Raw genomic sequence first — 14,999 nt, forward strand, 5'->3', positions numbered from 1 at the left:
CTCCTCTTATTGCAAAAGCAAATAACTACAAAGGTCTCAAATTTGTATACGGCCAAAAAATATTGGTACTAACACCTGTGGCTGTAGGCAACCTCTTCAACCACCAACCGCTTTCAAAAGTGAAAATTGGTTCTGTTGCTGCTGTGTTGTGCGATACATTTGTCAATTAATGACCACATGTCTTCCTTTCCACTTTCTCATGCACCCCAAAATAAACAAACAAATATTTACCAATAGCCTCACTTCGATTATCACCTGCTTCTACAAAACCCAAAACCAAATGTTGTTCTTAAACTGACAATTTGCTCACGCATTTGTTCACAAAGTGGTGACCCTCGCCCCATCCTTGTTTGGGAATGACTGAGCAGTTCATGGAAGCTGCTTTTATACCCAATCATGGCACACACCTGTTCCCAATTAGCCTGTTCACCTGTGGGATGTTCCAAATAAGTGTTTGATGGGCATTCCTTAACGTTCTCAGTCTTTTTTGCCACTTGTGCCAGCTTTTTTGAAACATGTTGCAGGCATCAAATTCCAAATGAGCTAATATTTGCAAAGAATAACAAAGTTTCTCAGTTCGAACATTAAATATCTTGCCTTTGCAGTCTATTCAATTGAATATAAGTTGAAAAGGTTTTGCAAATCATTGTATTTTGTTTTTATTTACGATTTACACAACGTGCCAACTTCACTGGTTTTGGGTTTTGTAATTAATGTAGTAAATGGTGCATTTTTACTGTATTATAATTTACATCAGATTAAGTATAATAATGTATATTTTCCATGTCTGTATGTGAGTTATTATAGTGACAAAACATTGCAGTAGATTAAATAAAACCCCAGTTGCCTACCTGGCCACTATATGAAGAAAGTAAGTGAATGTGTCTTTAAAGCAGCTTTTGGCGTAAGTTTATGATACTCTGTAAATATTAATCATTTTATGTGCAGTGCTTGGTGCTATCATGTATGTACAGTACACACTGCATAGTCTGAGATTGTATTTTTTTTACTCATCCTCCCCCAGGGTCTACCTTTTTCCCATCTTTTACGGGGGCGCCTTGTGGCGACCCATCAGTATCCTTGTTCTGTAACCACTGTTTGTCTAATCTTGAACGGGTTTGTGCTGAAAACAACATTTCGTTGTACTTGTGCAATGACAACAAAGTTCCATCAGTCTATCTATAGTTGACCTTACATGTGCTGCAATATGGATGTCAATTGGACTGCTACATTAATGCTATTAGATGGTGGGCAATGACCGCAAGTGGAGGCTTGGTGTTAGAAATATGAGACGTGTTTGGACGCAATCAAAAGTCCGACTCAGGCGTGGTAGGAGTGGTCGGCGTGGTGGGGCTGATGGCAGCATTCTGGTAACCTGTCCCATAGCAGCTGTTGGGAGACAAGGAGTTGGGGTCCAGGACTTTTCCTCCTCCAGGAGCCAAGTAGGCTTTGCGTGCCGGCACTGACGCTGGGGTGTCGCCGGGTTTGGCGCCCAGGATGAACCTGGCCTCGTTCTCTTCCTTCAGGTTGGAGATGTCTTTCATCATGCTCTTACGATAGGAGACGGACAGCTTGTTGGAGCCGTCCGACATCAGGTTGAAGTGGCGGGCGATGAAGACGACGGGGAGAGGAAGCATGGCCACGACGATGAGGGCGAAGCACATGACCAACGCCCACAGGGGGTAGCTCTCAAAGCGCTCCTGGGCCTGCAGACATACACAGTTTGTCGGACATGAAATAAGTAAAGATAGAAGTGAAATGTACCTAAGATGCACATCAACCTACCCACCTCCTTACCAACCTACTAATCCAACTAATTACCTACCTAAATAACTACCTACTGACTAAACCCGTTTAGTGATGTATCTACTTACCAAAGCCATCTACTTATTGACCTAACTTACAAACCAACATCAGGACTTACTTATCTACCGACGTAACTCCCGAACTACTACTCCTACTTACCTAATTGCCTACTTATCCTTTCACCCACCAAACCCATCTATCTACTGAACCCAACCGTTTACCTAATACATACCTAAGTTTCTACATAAATACAGTAAGTACCTAGCAACCCACCTCCTTACCTCCTACCTGTAGTACCTACTTACAAAACCCATCTAGGATCTACCCCCATAAGCCATTTATATCGGCCTACCTACCAAATCTATCTAGTGACTTAGCGACCTACCAAACACAAGTTACCAACTGGCTATTTTCCAACATAAGTACCTAAAACCCACCCACTTACAATACATTCTACTAACCCACATACTAAACCAATCTTGTGACTTACCCACCTGCCCAACTAGCTACCTATTAACATGAGTATGTAACACCCTCCCACTTACACCCTGCTTACCTCTGCCTACAGGACCCATCTAGGCACTCATCTATCTACCAAACCCACATATCTATTCTCCTTCAAAACAAACCCATCTCGTGAAATACCTATCTACCAAACCCAACTGCTTATTTACATACCTACATATCTACATACATAAGTACCCAACAATCCACCTACTTACCTCCTTTCTGCAGTACCTACTTGACAAACCCATCTATCTAACTTAGCAACTTACTAGACACACCTTACCATTTGCTACCTACTTACGTAAGTACTTAACACCCATGCACTCACATCCTGCCTACCAAACCCCTCTAGGGACATACCTACCTACCAAACCCACCGATATATCCAACCCATGTAGAGACTTACCAACCTACCACACCCACCTGTCTAGCACCCACCTACTTACCTTCTACCTATAGTACCTACTTACAAAACCCATCTAAGATCTACCCCAATAAGCCATTTATTTATCGGCCTACCTACCTCATCCATCTAGTGACTTAGCGACCTACCAAACACAAGTTACCAACTGGCTATTTTCCAACATAAGTACCTAACACCCACCCACTTACAATACGTTCTACTAACCTACATACTAGAACCATCTAATGACTTACCCAACTGCCCAACTAGCTATCTATTAACATGAGTATGTAACACCCTCACACTTACCCCCCTACTTACCTCTACCTACAGGACTCATATACCTACTAAACCCACATATCTATTCTCCTTCAAAACAAACCCATCTATTGGCACTGTTCCCCTATCATTCAAAAAAGCGGTTATTCATCCTCTACTCAAAAGACCTAGCCTTGATCCTGACCTCATGGTAAACTACCGTTTATTTCGAAAATCCTCGAAAAAATAGTTGCACAGCAGCTAAATGAACACTTAGTGTCTAACAATCTCTGGGAACCTTTTCAATCCGGTTTCAGGGCAAATCACTCTACGGAGACAGCCCTCGCAAAAATGACTAATGATCTATTGCTAACGATGGATTCTGATGCGTCATCTATGTTGCTGCTTCTTGATCTTAGCGCTGCTTTCGATACCGTCGATCATAATATTTTATTAGAGCGTATCAAAACACGTATTGGTATGTCAGACTTAGCCTTGTCTTGGTTTAACTCTTATCTTACTGACAGGATGCAGTGCGTCTCCCATAACAACGTGACCTCGGACTATGTTAAGGTAACGTGCGGAGTTCCCCAGGGTTCGGTTCTTGGCCCTGCACTCTTGAGTATTTACATGCTGCCGCTAGGCAACATCATACGCAAATACGGTGTTAGCTTTCACTGTTATGTTGATGACACTCAACTCTACATGCCCCTAAAGCTGACCAACATGCCGGATTGTAGTCAGCTGGAGGCGTGTCTTGATGAAATTAAACAATGGATGTCCGCAAACTTTTTGCAACTCAACGCCAAGAAAACGGAAATGCTGATTATAGGTCCTGCGAGACACCGACATTTATTTAATAATACCACCTTAACATTTCACAACCAAACAATTACATAAGTGACTCGGTAAAGAATCTGGGTATTATCTTCGACCCAACTCTCTCTTTTGAGTCACATATTAAGAGTGTTACTAAAACGGCCTTCTTTCATCTCCGTAATATCGCTAACATTTGTTCTATTTTGTCCACTAGCGACGCTGAGATCATTATTCATGCGTTCGTTACGTCTCGTCTCGATTACTGTAACATATTATTTTCGGGTCTCCCTATGTCTAGCATTAAAAGATTACAGTTGGTACAAAATGCGGCTGCTAGACTTTTGACAAGAACAAGAAAGTTTGATCATATTACGCCTATACTGGCTCACCTGCACTGGCTTCCTGTGCACTTAAGATGTGACTTTAAGGTTTTACTACTTACGTATAAAATACTACACGGTCTAGCTCCAGCCTACCTTGCCGAAAAATCTGCGTTCAAAGAACTCCGGCTTATTAGTGATTCCCAGAGCCCAAAAAAAGTTTGCGGGCTATAGAGCGTTTTCTATTCGGGCTCCAGTACTATGGAATGCCCTCCCGGTAACAGTTAGAGATGCTACCTTAGTAGAAGCATTTAAGTCCCATCTTAAAACTCATTTGTATACTCTAGCCTTTAAATAGACCCCCTGTTTAGACTAGTTGATCTGCCGTTTCTTTTCTTTCTCCTCTGCCCCCCTCTACTGCGTGGAGGGGGAGAGATACACAAATCGATTTTTTTTTTCAATTCAACTCGATTCTCGATTCAAAAACGATTTTTTCCCGATTCAAAACAATTCTCTATTCATTCAATACATAGGATTTCAGCAGGATCTACCCCAGTCTGCTGACATGCAAGCAGTGTAGTAGATTTTTGTAAAAAGCTTTTATAATCGTAAAGGACAATGTTTTATCAACTGATTGCAATAATGTACATTTGTTTTAACTATTAAATGAACCAAAAATATGACTTATTTTATCTTTGTGAAAATATTGGACACAGTGTGCTGTCAAGCTTATGAGATGCGATGCAAGTGTAAGCCACTGTGACACTATTGTTCTTTTTATTTTTATTTTTTATAAAAGTCTAATGATAATGTCAATGAGGGATTTTTAATCACTGCTATGTTGAAATTGTAACTAATATTGATACTGTTGTTGATAATATTCATTTTTGTTTCACTATCTTTGGTTTGTTCTGTGTCGTGTTTGTGTCTCCTCTCAATTGCTCTGTTTATTGCAGTTCTGAGTGTTGCTGGGTCGGGTTTGGTTTTGGAAATGGATTGCATTGTTATGGTATTGCTGTGTATTGTTTTGTTGGATTGAAATAAAAAAAAAAAAATCGATTTTAAAAAAATGAGAATCGATTCCGAATCGCACAACGTGAGAATTGCGATTCGAATTCGAATCGATTTTTTCCCACACCCCTACTGTCCAGAGTCAGGAACCGGAGTGGACCGCTCGCCTGTGCATCGGTTGGGGACATCTCTGCGCTGCTAAACCGTCTCCGCTCGGGATGGTTTCCTGCTGGCCCCACTATGGACTGGACTCTCACTATTATGTTAGATCCACTATGGACTGGACTTTCACAATATTATGTCAGACCCACTCGACATCCATTGCTTTCGGTCTCCCCTAGAGGGGGAGGGGGTGGGGGGGGGGCGTGGGGGGGACTCCACATGTGTTCATTCATAGTTTTGATGCCTTCAGTGACAATCTACAATGTAAATAGTCATGAAAATAAAGAAAACTCGTTGAATGAGGAGAAGGTGTGTCCAAACGTTTGGCCTGTACCAATGTTCCCTCTAATTTTTCATGTGTGTGAGCAAACGCAAAAACTCCCTGAGCATTCAGTGGAACCCATGTGAGCAACATCAGACGTGCAAACTGTGGCTACACCAGCAGCACACCTGTCCCAAACCTGACTAAATAACAAGTTCAATCTCCATCCATCCATCCATTTTCTACCGTTTGTCCCTTTCGGGGTCGCTGGAGCCTATCTCAGCTGCATTCGGGCGGAAGGCGGGGTACACCCTGGACAAATCCCCACCTCATCGCAGGGCCAACACAGATAGACAGACAACATTCTCTTATTATTATAATCAAATGACAGCAGTCATTTCCATTTCTAATATAAGTGTTTAGGCCCACTTACAATGACAATAACAAAAATATTGTTTTTCATGAACTGTGTACTTGTATTGTTTGCCTGCTTTGGAAATAATTTGTACCCCTTTCAGACATTGCATTTAGTTCCCATTAAAACATTCACATGTTGCACAATGAGATGTAAGCAGGGGATAATGTTTACATTCCTGCAACTTCCTGTTTGTAAAAAATATATTTTTATTAGTATTTATTTAATATACTAACAGCATTTCATGATTAATATTTATAAATTAAGATTCCTAATAAATGACACTAGAATAAGCACACATTTGATTGGTAAATCATAGTGTAACGACCTGGAATGACACTTTATGTGTGGTGTTGGAGTTGTCCGACTTTTTGTGTGGCTGTAAACGCATCACTGGCTAAGTGCCATATGTGCATGTGTTGGCGCAAGTAAGAAAGAGCGAGCGGCTGCTGTTGATATAACAAAGTTGCTTTTGGTCTGGTTTGTACTTCAGAAAATGACCACTTTTGCTAGATATAATTTTTTTAAACTAATGTTTTGGTGATGTGTTTATGGCCGACAATAAAGAGTTTTGCTCAGTAAAGTGATGGATGGAATTCATGTCCTCAAAGCGTCTCAACAGACGTTACAATATTTGAACAATGATGACGAAAACTGTTTTCTCTGTCGTGTCCGTGTGTCACATTGTTATGCGCTTATTTTTTATTTGATTTTGTGCGCAGCATAGAGTTGCCGTGCGCAGAGGACGCTTGAGCAGTGCGCAATTGCACAGACGCGCACTTTAGAGGGAACGTTGGCCTGTACTGTATCTACCGACCAAAGCCACTGATATATCCACCTACCTATCAAACCCATGTGGTGACGTACCAACCTACCACACCCACCTGTCTAGCACCCACCCACTTACCCTCCGTCCTATTGCTACATACCAAACCCATCTAGTGGTTTATGAGTGTATAGACTGACCAGATCTTCCACCCAGGCGTTGTAGCCAGGTGGGCTGATGACCATCTCTATGACAGTGGTCGTGATGAGCACAATGAGGCAGATGGGGGAGACAAACTTCCACAGGTAGAAGTAGATCATGTTGGGCCGGAAACCCAACATATCCTCTAAGTCCTGCATGAATCTGTTGGCGAGCAAAGAACACAAACGTGAAATGAAATATGCCTGATGCTGCCTCTGGAAACAACCCCCCACTCACCTACCTACACTCATCTGCAGTTGTTGTTGTACCTTTTAGTGCCATAAATCCAAGCCACCGACACATTTTCTAGGATGACCACCACCGTGAGGGGCAGTCCGGCAGAATAATCGTCGAACATGGTGACAAAGTAATTCCCTGAGCGCTGGACGAACAGCAGGCCGCACAGGAAGGCCACGATGCAGCAACACACTGAGGAAGACGCAACAAAGATGTTGGAAAGGACACAATGCACAGCATCCATCGGGTTGTCAAACAAATACCTGTGAAAAGCTCCTTCTGGACCTTGTAGGTGTCCAGGATGGGCGTGGTGATGCCGGTCATGGTGCCGATCATGCTGCCCAGGCCCAGGTTGATGAGCATGAAGAAGAACATGACGGACCAGAACGGCGACGCCGGGAAATGCGTCATGGCCTCTGTGAAGGCAATGAAAGCCAGGCCGGTGCCTTGCACAGCCTGCAGGGCCACACCATCAGGATAAGTGGATTGCTCACGGAAGATCTTCACTCGCTCACCTTGTTGAGCTCGTCCTCCAGGATGCAAGGATCCAGACCCAGCTGTGGGAAGCCGTCCTCTTTCACAGTTTTGATGACCTGGTACATCTCGGCATAGTCAGAGGTGGTGAGGTGAGAGAAGTTCACATGAGGCGGGATCAGATCATGACTCAGCACATTTGAGTTCAGGTATCCGAGGATCTTCTCAGCATTGCTAAGTCGGATAAAATGGACAATAAGGTAAATCTTTACTCTTGAACTGAATTTTGTCCAAGCATGCGCCCCTAATGTGTACTCTGCTGACAACGCTGTTATTAACCGCTAAAGCTTGACCTCATGGATTTGAAATTGTATTCATCATTACTGCCACCTACAGGATGCTCTACTATACACCATGGCCCACAGCAAAATAGAAATAAGAAACTTATTCACTAAATTTGTACTACAACTGAATAAAAATGGCGGACTGACGCAAAGCTCTTCAGTTCAAAACAATCTGACGGACGTACTCTGTGACACACTTCTCGTTCATGATGTTGGCCTTGAAGCCCAGCACGGCGAACACCACCAATGTGGCCAGGATGGACGTGACGAAGTTGATGAAGGAGACGAGCACCGCGTCAAAGTGACAGTTGTTGTCTATCTTGTTGTAGCTGGAGAAAGCTATGACCCCGCCAAAGCCCAGGCCCAGAGCAAAGAAAACCTGGGTGGCCGCCTCTCTCCACACCTGGGGCTCGAGCATCTTCTCCAGCTGGGTACGTATAAGCACAAATTGGATTATTCAAAGTTTTTAAAAAGAAAAGTAGTTCCTCCGAGCGGACCTTTGGAGTGAACATGTGATAGATTCCATCCACAGACCCCTTCAGCATCAAACCTCTGACCAGGAAGCAGAAGAGCACCACGTAGGGGAAAAGAGAGCTGAAGTACATCACCTGTGGACAGTAAGAAAAACATATGATATCTAATGTTCTCCTCTATTTTAATCAAAAAACTAGAACGGTATGGCATCAGAGGGTTGGTCTTAAACTGGATTAGAAGTTATTTAACGAACAGGAAACAATACATGAAGCTAGGCGAACACACATCTACAACATTAAATATATCCTGTGGTGTACCTCAGGGATCAATACTAGGACCAAAATTGTTCAATCTCTATCTAAATGACATTTGTAAAGTTACAAAAGATTTAAAGTTAGTATTATTTGCGGATGATACAACAGCGTTTTGTTCAGTAGAGAACACACATAAGCTAATACAAATAATAACAGAAGAAAGTAACAAATTAAAAATATGGTTTGAATTTCAGTAGAACTAAAATAATGCTATTTGGTAACAGTAGAAGAGAAAGTCAAACACAAATACAAATAGACGGAATAGAAATTGAAAGAGTAAATGAAACCAAATTCTAGGTATAATGATTGATTATAAACTGAACTGGAAATCCCATGTAGAAAATATACAACATAAAGTAGCAAGAAACACGTAAATAATTAATAAAGCAAAACATGTTCCAGACCAAAAATCACTTCATATTCTCTACTGCTCACTAGTGTTACCATATCTGAGTTATTGTGTAGAAATATGGGGAAATAACTACAAAAGTACACTTCATTCATTAACGGTGTTACAAAAAAGATCAGTTAGAATAATACATAATGTTGGAAATAGAAAACATACAAACCCTTTATTTATTGAATCAAAAATACTGAAATTCCACGACATAGTGAATTTGCAAACAGCTAAAATTATGCACAAAGCAAACTATAACCTGCTACCCAAGAATATACAACAATTCTTCTCAACAAAAGAGGAGAAATATAATCTTAGATAAAACTGTAATTTAAAACATTTGTTTGCACGTACAACACTTAAGACCTTTCGTATATCAGTGTGTGGAATTAATTTATGGAATGGACTAAGCAAAGAAATCAAACAATGTACCAATATGATCCACTTCAAGAAACTCTTTAAACTTAAAGTGTTTACAAAGTACAAAGAAGAAGAACCATGATAAACCTTCTGAATTTATTTAATCCATCCTATAATTTTCTAGATAATCTTACTCATCTCACTATATGAAATACAACTTATTTCACCAAGTATTATTTATTTATTTATTTTCATTGTTATTATTTATGGAGTATATTGTGAATAAATTTGAAAACAGGAAGTGAACAAACGTTTTAGTAACTGCTATGTAAAAGAAAAGGGGTAGGATTAAATAAGCTCTGCTTCATCCTACTCCTTTTTGAACATGTTGAATAGAGAAACTGGAAATTGTGATGTATCGTGTTGTGTGCATGCATGTTCCAAATAAACTCAAACTCAAACTCCTGGCAATTACCTTCCCAGAAGATGCGATGCCTCTAATGACGGCCAAACACACGATAATCCACGCCGCCAGCAAAGATAACGTCATTTGAACATTGAGGCCTCCGCTCTCTGCGATGGTGCTGGTCGTGTTCAGCGTCTGGCGGTACCAGAAGTAAGTCGTGGCTGAACTCTTCTCACACTCAGGCTCCACGACTGCACAGAATGACCACAAGACATACATTTATCGTATAGAACAGTGGTTCACCAAGTACCACCTCAGAAAACACTTGGCTTTCCAAGTACTACCATAATTACCAACATTAAAATACAGTAGCATAGTAGGCCTAAATATTCATTAAAACAAGGCAGATGTTTTATTTAACAAGTATATTTTATATTTTTGGCCACTGTGACAGTGCACACAGTTTGAACAGTAACAATGTTTACATATTTAATTAAGTGTTTATTTGGCACACCACTAGATGGAGCCCGCGTAGCACTAGTGCAGAGGTGTCAAACTATTTTAACTGAGAAAAAAATCTGTGTACACGTGGGCCGGATTATTAAAATCACGGCATTAAAACTAAAAAATAAAGACGACTACAGATTGTTTTCTTTGTCTTACTTTGGCCAAAAATAGAAAAAACACATTCTGAAAATTTCACAATAAAAATATAGAAAAGAATACCGGCAGCGGTAAAGTTTAGATCCATGAAAGAAAGAAGAAAGTGAATGAATGTTTATAACTGAATACATTTACATATGCATAAAAAATTGTTTTCTTTTGTATTATTTTTTTAATGAATTGAGATCGGTAGGTCAAACCAAAGACTATAAAAATGGGACCCATTACCTCCCTGCTTGGCACTCAGCATCAAGGGTTGGAATTGGGGGTTAAATCACTAAAATGATTCTCATTTGTTTTCAGAACACTTACAAAAAAGTGGGACCTTGGGACCCCATTTTGAAAATTCCTAGGGCCAACACTGATGGAGTATTGGTGCGTGCAAAACAAGCCTGCGGGCCGGTGCTAATACTAATCAAATATCCTCCCGGGGGCCATAGATAATTCATTTGCAGGCCGAATCTGGCCCGCGGGCCTGGACTTTGACACATAGCCACTACTGGTACATGTACCACAGTTTGTGAATCCCTAGTATAGAAGAAGCCCTGGACACAACATTAGATACACCTGCACTTCTAAAAAAAAATTTGGTTTAGGGCCCCAATTTAACCAGGGGATAGAAGGGACGCTATAAAGTAAAAGGGTAATGGTAACCATTGAACAGGAAATCGAGTATATGCGATGTAGGAAGTGGTCAACTCTACTCTACATCGCTGTCCCATTTGGATGATGACATTATCTACACCAACATTATCTACTAAATCTGAACCCACTAGCTCTCATACAGAGACACTTTTTTTTCTTATTTTAGCCCACATTGTTACTCACTAGCAAGAGTCCCATTCTTTCTGATGGGACAGTCGCTCCATGGCAGAGGATACTGGAAAGACTGGAAGAAGTAGAAGATACTCCAGCCTATAATCACGTTGTAGTAGAGACCCACAAAGCCACACACCTGCATGGACAGACACACATTTGACATTATGCCATCCATTTTCTACCGCTTGTCCACTGCTTGGGTGGCTGGAGCCTATCCCAGCTGCAGGGAAGGCGTCGTACACTCTGGACAAATCGCCACCTCATCACAGGGCCAACACTGATAGACAACATTCACACTCACATTCACACACTAAGGCAGTCTTTTTCAACCACTGTACCGCGGCACACTAGTGTATACTGAGATACAGTCTGGTGTGCCGTGGGAGATTATGTAATTTCACGTAATTGGGTTAAAAATATTTTTTGCACACCAGTAATTATAAGTTGCAATTAATGTGCCATTGTTGAGTGTCTGTACAGCGCAGGGAGCTAATTGCTTTGTAGATGTCGGGAACACATCGTGTGAGATGACGATGGTTTATCATGATCACAACATGCGGGAGGCATAATGCAGGTAAAAAGGTGTCTAATGCCTAAAGCAAAAATAAACAAAAGGCGAGTGACGCTAAGAAAAGGCATTGAAGCTTAGGGATGGCTATGCAGAACAAAACTAAAACTGAACTGGCTGGAAAGTAAACAAAAACAGAATGCTGGACGACAGCAAAGACTTACAGCGTGTTGAGCAGACGGCGTCCACAAAGTACATCCGTACATGACATGACAATTAACAACAAAATACGTTTGTAGAAGCGCAAGACAAGAACTAAAAGACTACACACAGGAAAACACCAAAAAACTCAAAATAAGTCACATCGTGATGTGACAGGTCATGACAGTACCCCCACTTTGAGACAAGAGCTATAGTGATGCAGGCTTGGTTATGGTTTGAATTCATATCCAACAATTGCGAGAATGACTTTTTACTGTCAATAACGGCTGCTGAGTTTAATTTTTTTGTTTTCTGCTGGTGGTGTGCTTCAAGATTTTTTTCAATGAAAAAAAGGTGCCTTGGCTCAGAAAAGGTTGAAAAACACGGCACTAAGGACAATTTAGTACTTAGTGATCCCCAAGTGCATGTCTTTGGAGGTGGGAGGAAGCCGGCGTACCCGGAGGGAACCCACGCAGTCACGGGGAGAACATGCAAACCCCACACAGAAAGACCATACATGTATAAAAAAATATATTCCATTTGAATAATGATATATATTATATTGGCACTGTATTGATCCGCACAACGAGAAGGACACATACATAAATGAAGCTGCGAGTCGTGCAGGACATTCCGAGGCTACATCAGGTTGGAGGAAGGCATGAATAATTCAAGTGCTCTTTTTTGAACTGAGATACGCTCAGATATTTTTAGCAACTTCACAGAGGCTCCCTTGTCAATACTGCACCTCCGGTGTACTTATGAGGCGGAGGGGGGTTGTTGTGGTTATGCGTCTGAGGAGATCATGTGACCTCTGCCTTCCATACAAGTCTTTATCAATATGTTCATCTACGCACCATCATGGGAGATATAAAATCATACTTTATCATTATTATGCAATTTATATTTACAGGTCGTGTAGATTTTGTTGGTGGGATTGGAGCATTGTTTTATGGCTGATGCATAGTTGTGTTATTAATTGCTTTTGTTGAGCACAGAAGCATATTTAGTGACGAAAGTGGTTGTTTATGCGTCAGAATTTGATAAAATGTGGTTCAGAGGAAGCTGGATATTAGTTAAAGTAACTGTGTAAAAAAGGGGGGATTAAAAAAGTTTATACTTCTTCCCATTACCCTTTTGAGATATATTTAATTTAATTTTCTTAATTAAATTGTATTAAATTTTTTGTGAAATAATAATATTGCCATTGAGCAAAGACTGTTCAATGGAGATATGTTTGTATATTTTGTACCACATGTATGATGTGGAGCTGACTATGACATACTCAATAAACAATAAACAACAGTATAAGGCTTGGGTCTGCAACCTGCGGCTTTAGAGCCGCATGCAGCTCTTTAGCGCCGCCCTAGCGGCTCCCTGGAGCTTTTTAAAAAATGTATGAAAATAGAAAAAGATGGGGGGAAAAATATATTTTTGTTTTAATAGGGTTTCTGTAAGAGGACAACATGACACAAACCTCCCAAATTGTTAGAAATCCCACTGTTTGTATTAAACATGATTCCCTAATGAGAATATTTGGGGAGCGACGTTTTGTCCTACTAATTTTGCCGGTCCTTGAACTCACTGTAGTTTGTTTACATGTATAACTTTCTTCAACGATGCCAGAGAAAGACATACTTTATGCCACTCCTTCTTTGTCTCATTTTGTCCACCAAACTTTTTATACTGTGTGTGACTGCACAAAGGTGAACTTTGTTGATGTTATTGACTTGTGTGGAGTGCTAATCAGGCATATTTGGTCAGTGCATGACTGCAAGCTAATCGATGTTAACATGCTATTTAGGTTGGCTGTATGTACGTATTGCATCATTATGCCTCATTTGTAGGTATATTTGAGCTCATTTAATTTCCTATGTCCTCTGTGTATTTAATTTATATCTGAATGTCTCATGACACATTATCTGTATGTAATATTGGCTGCATGTCTGATAGTTGTTTGTGTGCCATGTTGTTCCAGACCACAGCGAACGTAACCCAGCTTGCATAGATTGTTATAAATTAATTCGAAGAAGACAGCTTGCCGTTTCCTTTAACTTAGACACACATCTATACCTTTGGCCATTCTAAACCAGTCATTTAGAGGAGTTATCTCACCCCCTGAGAAGCCTCCCTTTTTCTAATGTTTTCCAATGTTGTAAAAATGGGTAGAAAAAACGTTACATTTCAAAATTTCTGTCAACGAAAATTTGTGTCAACCTGCGACACATAGTCATTTTGATAGTAGGCTAATATAGCTAATACAGACACTTATATCACGTGTTGACTTCATTAGATCACTCATAGAAGGCTTTTAATTTTTTGCAGCTCCAGACAGATTTATTGTTGTATTTTTGGTCCAATATGGCTCTTTCAACATTTTGGGTTGCCGACCCCCATACTTGCCAACCCTCCCGAATTTTCCGGGAGACTCCCGAATTTCAGTGCCTCTCCCGAAAATCTCCCGGGACAACCATTCTCCCGAATTTCTCCCGATTTCCAGCCGGACTTAAGGCACGCCCCCTCCAGGTCCGTGCAGACCTGAGTGAGGACAGCCTGTCGTCACGTCCGCTCTTTACTTCATACTTCAAAACCGACTCCCACACTTGCCGTCAGGGTGCGCAATACAACGTAAACCGTTGGCCAACCAAAAAGTTAATTTTTGGTTGGCCAACGGTTTAAAAAGTAACCACAGAACACTATAGTGCTCTGTGGTTACTTTTTGGTTGGCCAACGGTTTACGTTGTATTGCGCACCCTGACGGCAAGTGTGGGAGTCGGTTCTGAAGTATGAAGTAAAGAGACATAACTTCGTCACCTCGCCTGGTTATTGACTCCAACCCAGAATATTACACTGCACATACCTTTGCTCCTTC

The 14,999-nt window shown here is 41.0% G+C and overlaps 1 protein-coding gene across 5 annotated transcripts in view; it reads right to left on the reverse strand.

Moving 5' to 3' along the window:
• LOC133653881 (sodium-dependent neutral amino acid transporter SLC6A17-like) overlaps positions 1-14,999 on the reverse strand; it is a 38,105-nt gene that overhangs the window by 1,481 nt on the left and 21,625 nt on the right. For 2 of the 5 annotated variants that reach the window (XM_062053689.1, XM_062053698.1), the window contains 9 exons: positions 11,428-11,554; positions 10,006-10,187; positions 8,483-8,593; positions 8,171-8,412; positions 7,683-7,875; positions 7,431-7,623; positions 7,200-7,359; positions 6,930-7,092; positions 1-1,706 (listed from right to left, as the gene is read on the reverse strand). The exon at positions 1-1,706 is cut by the window's left edge and continues 1,481 nt beyond it. In XM_062053689.1, coding sequence (XP_061909673.1) covers positions 1,308-1,706; positions 6,930-7,092; positions 7,200-7,359; positions 7,431-7,623; positions 7,683-7,875; positions 8,171-8,412; positions 8,483-8,593; positions 10,006-10,187; positions 11,428-11,554 — 1,770 coding nt within the window. In that variant the 3' untranslated portion in view covers positions 1-1,307. Of the gene's footprint in view, positions 1,707-6,929; positions 7,093-7,167; positions 7,360-7,430; positions 7,624-7,682; positions 7,876-8,170; positions 8,413-8,482; positions 8,594-10,005; positions 10,188-11,427; positions 11,555-14,999 lie in introns of those variants that run through there. The other 3 variants (XM_062053707.1, XM_062053724.1, XM_062053715.1) reach the window with 3 other exon arrangements.

Source organism: Entelurus aequoreus, linkage group LG01 (genome assembly GCF_033978785.1).
Source record: "Entelurus aequoreus isolate RoL-2023_Sb linkage group LG01, RoL_Eaeq_v1.1, whole genome shotgun sequence".
NCBI lineage: Eukaryota > Metazoa > Chordata > Actinopteri > Syngnathiformes > Syngnathidae > Entelurus > Entelurus aequoreus.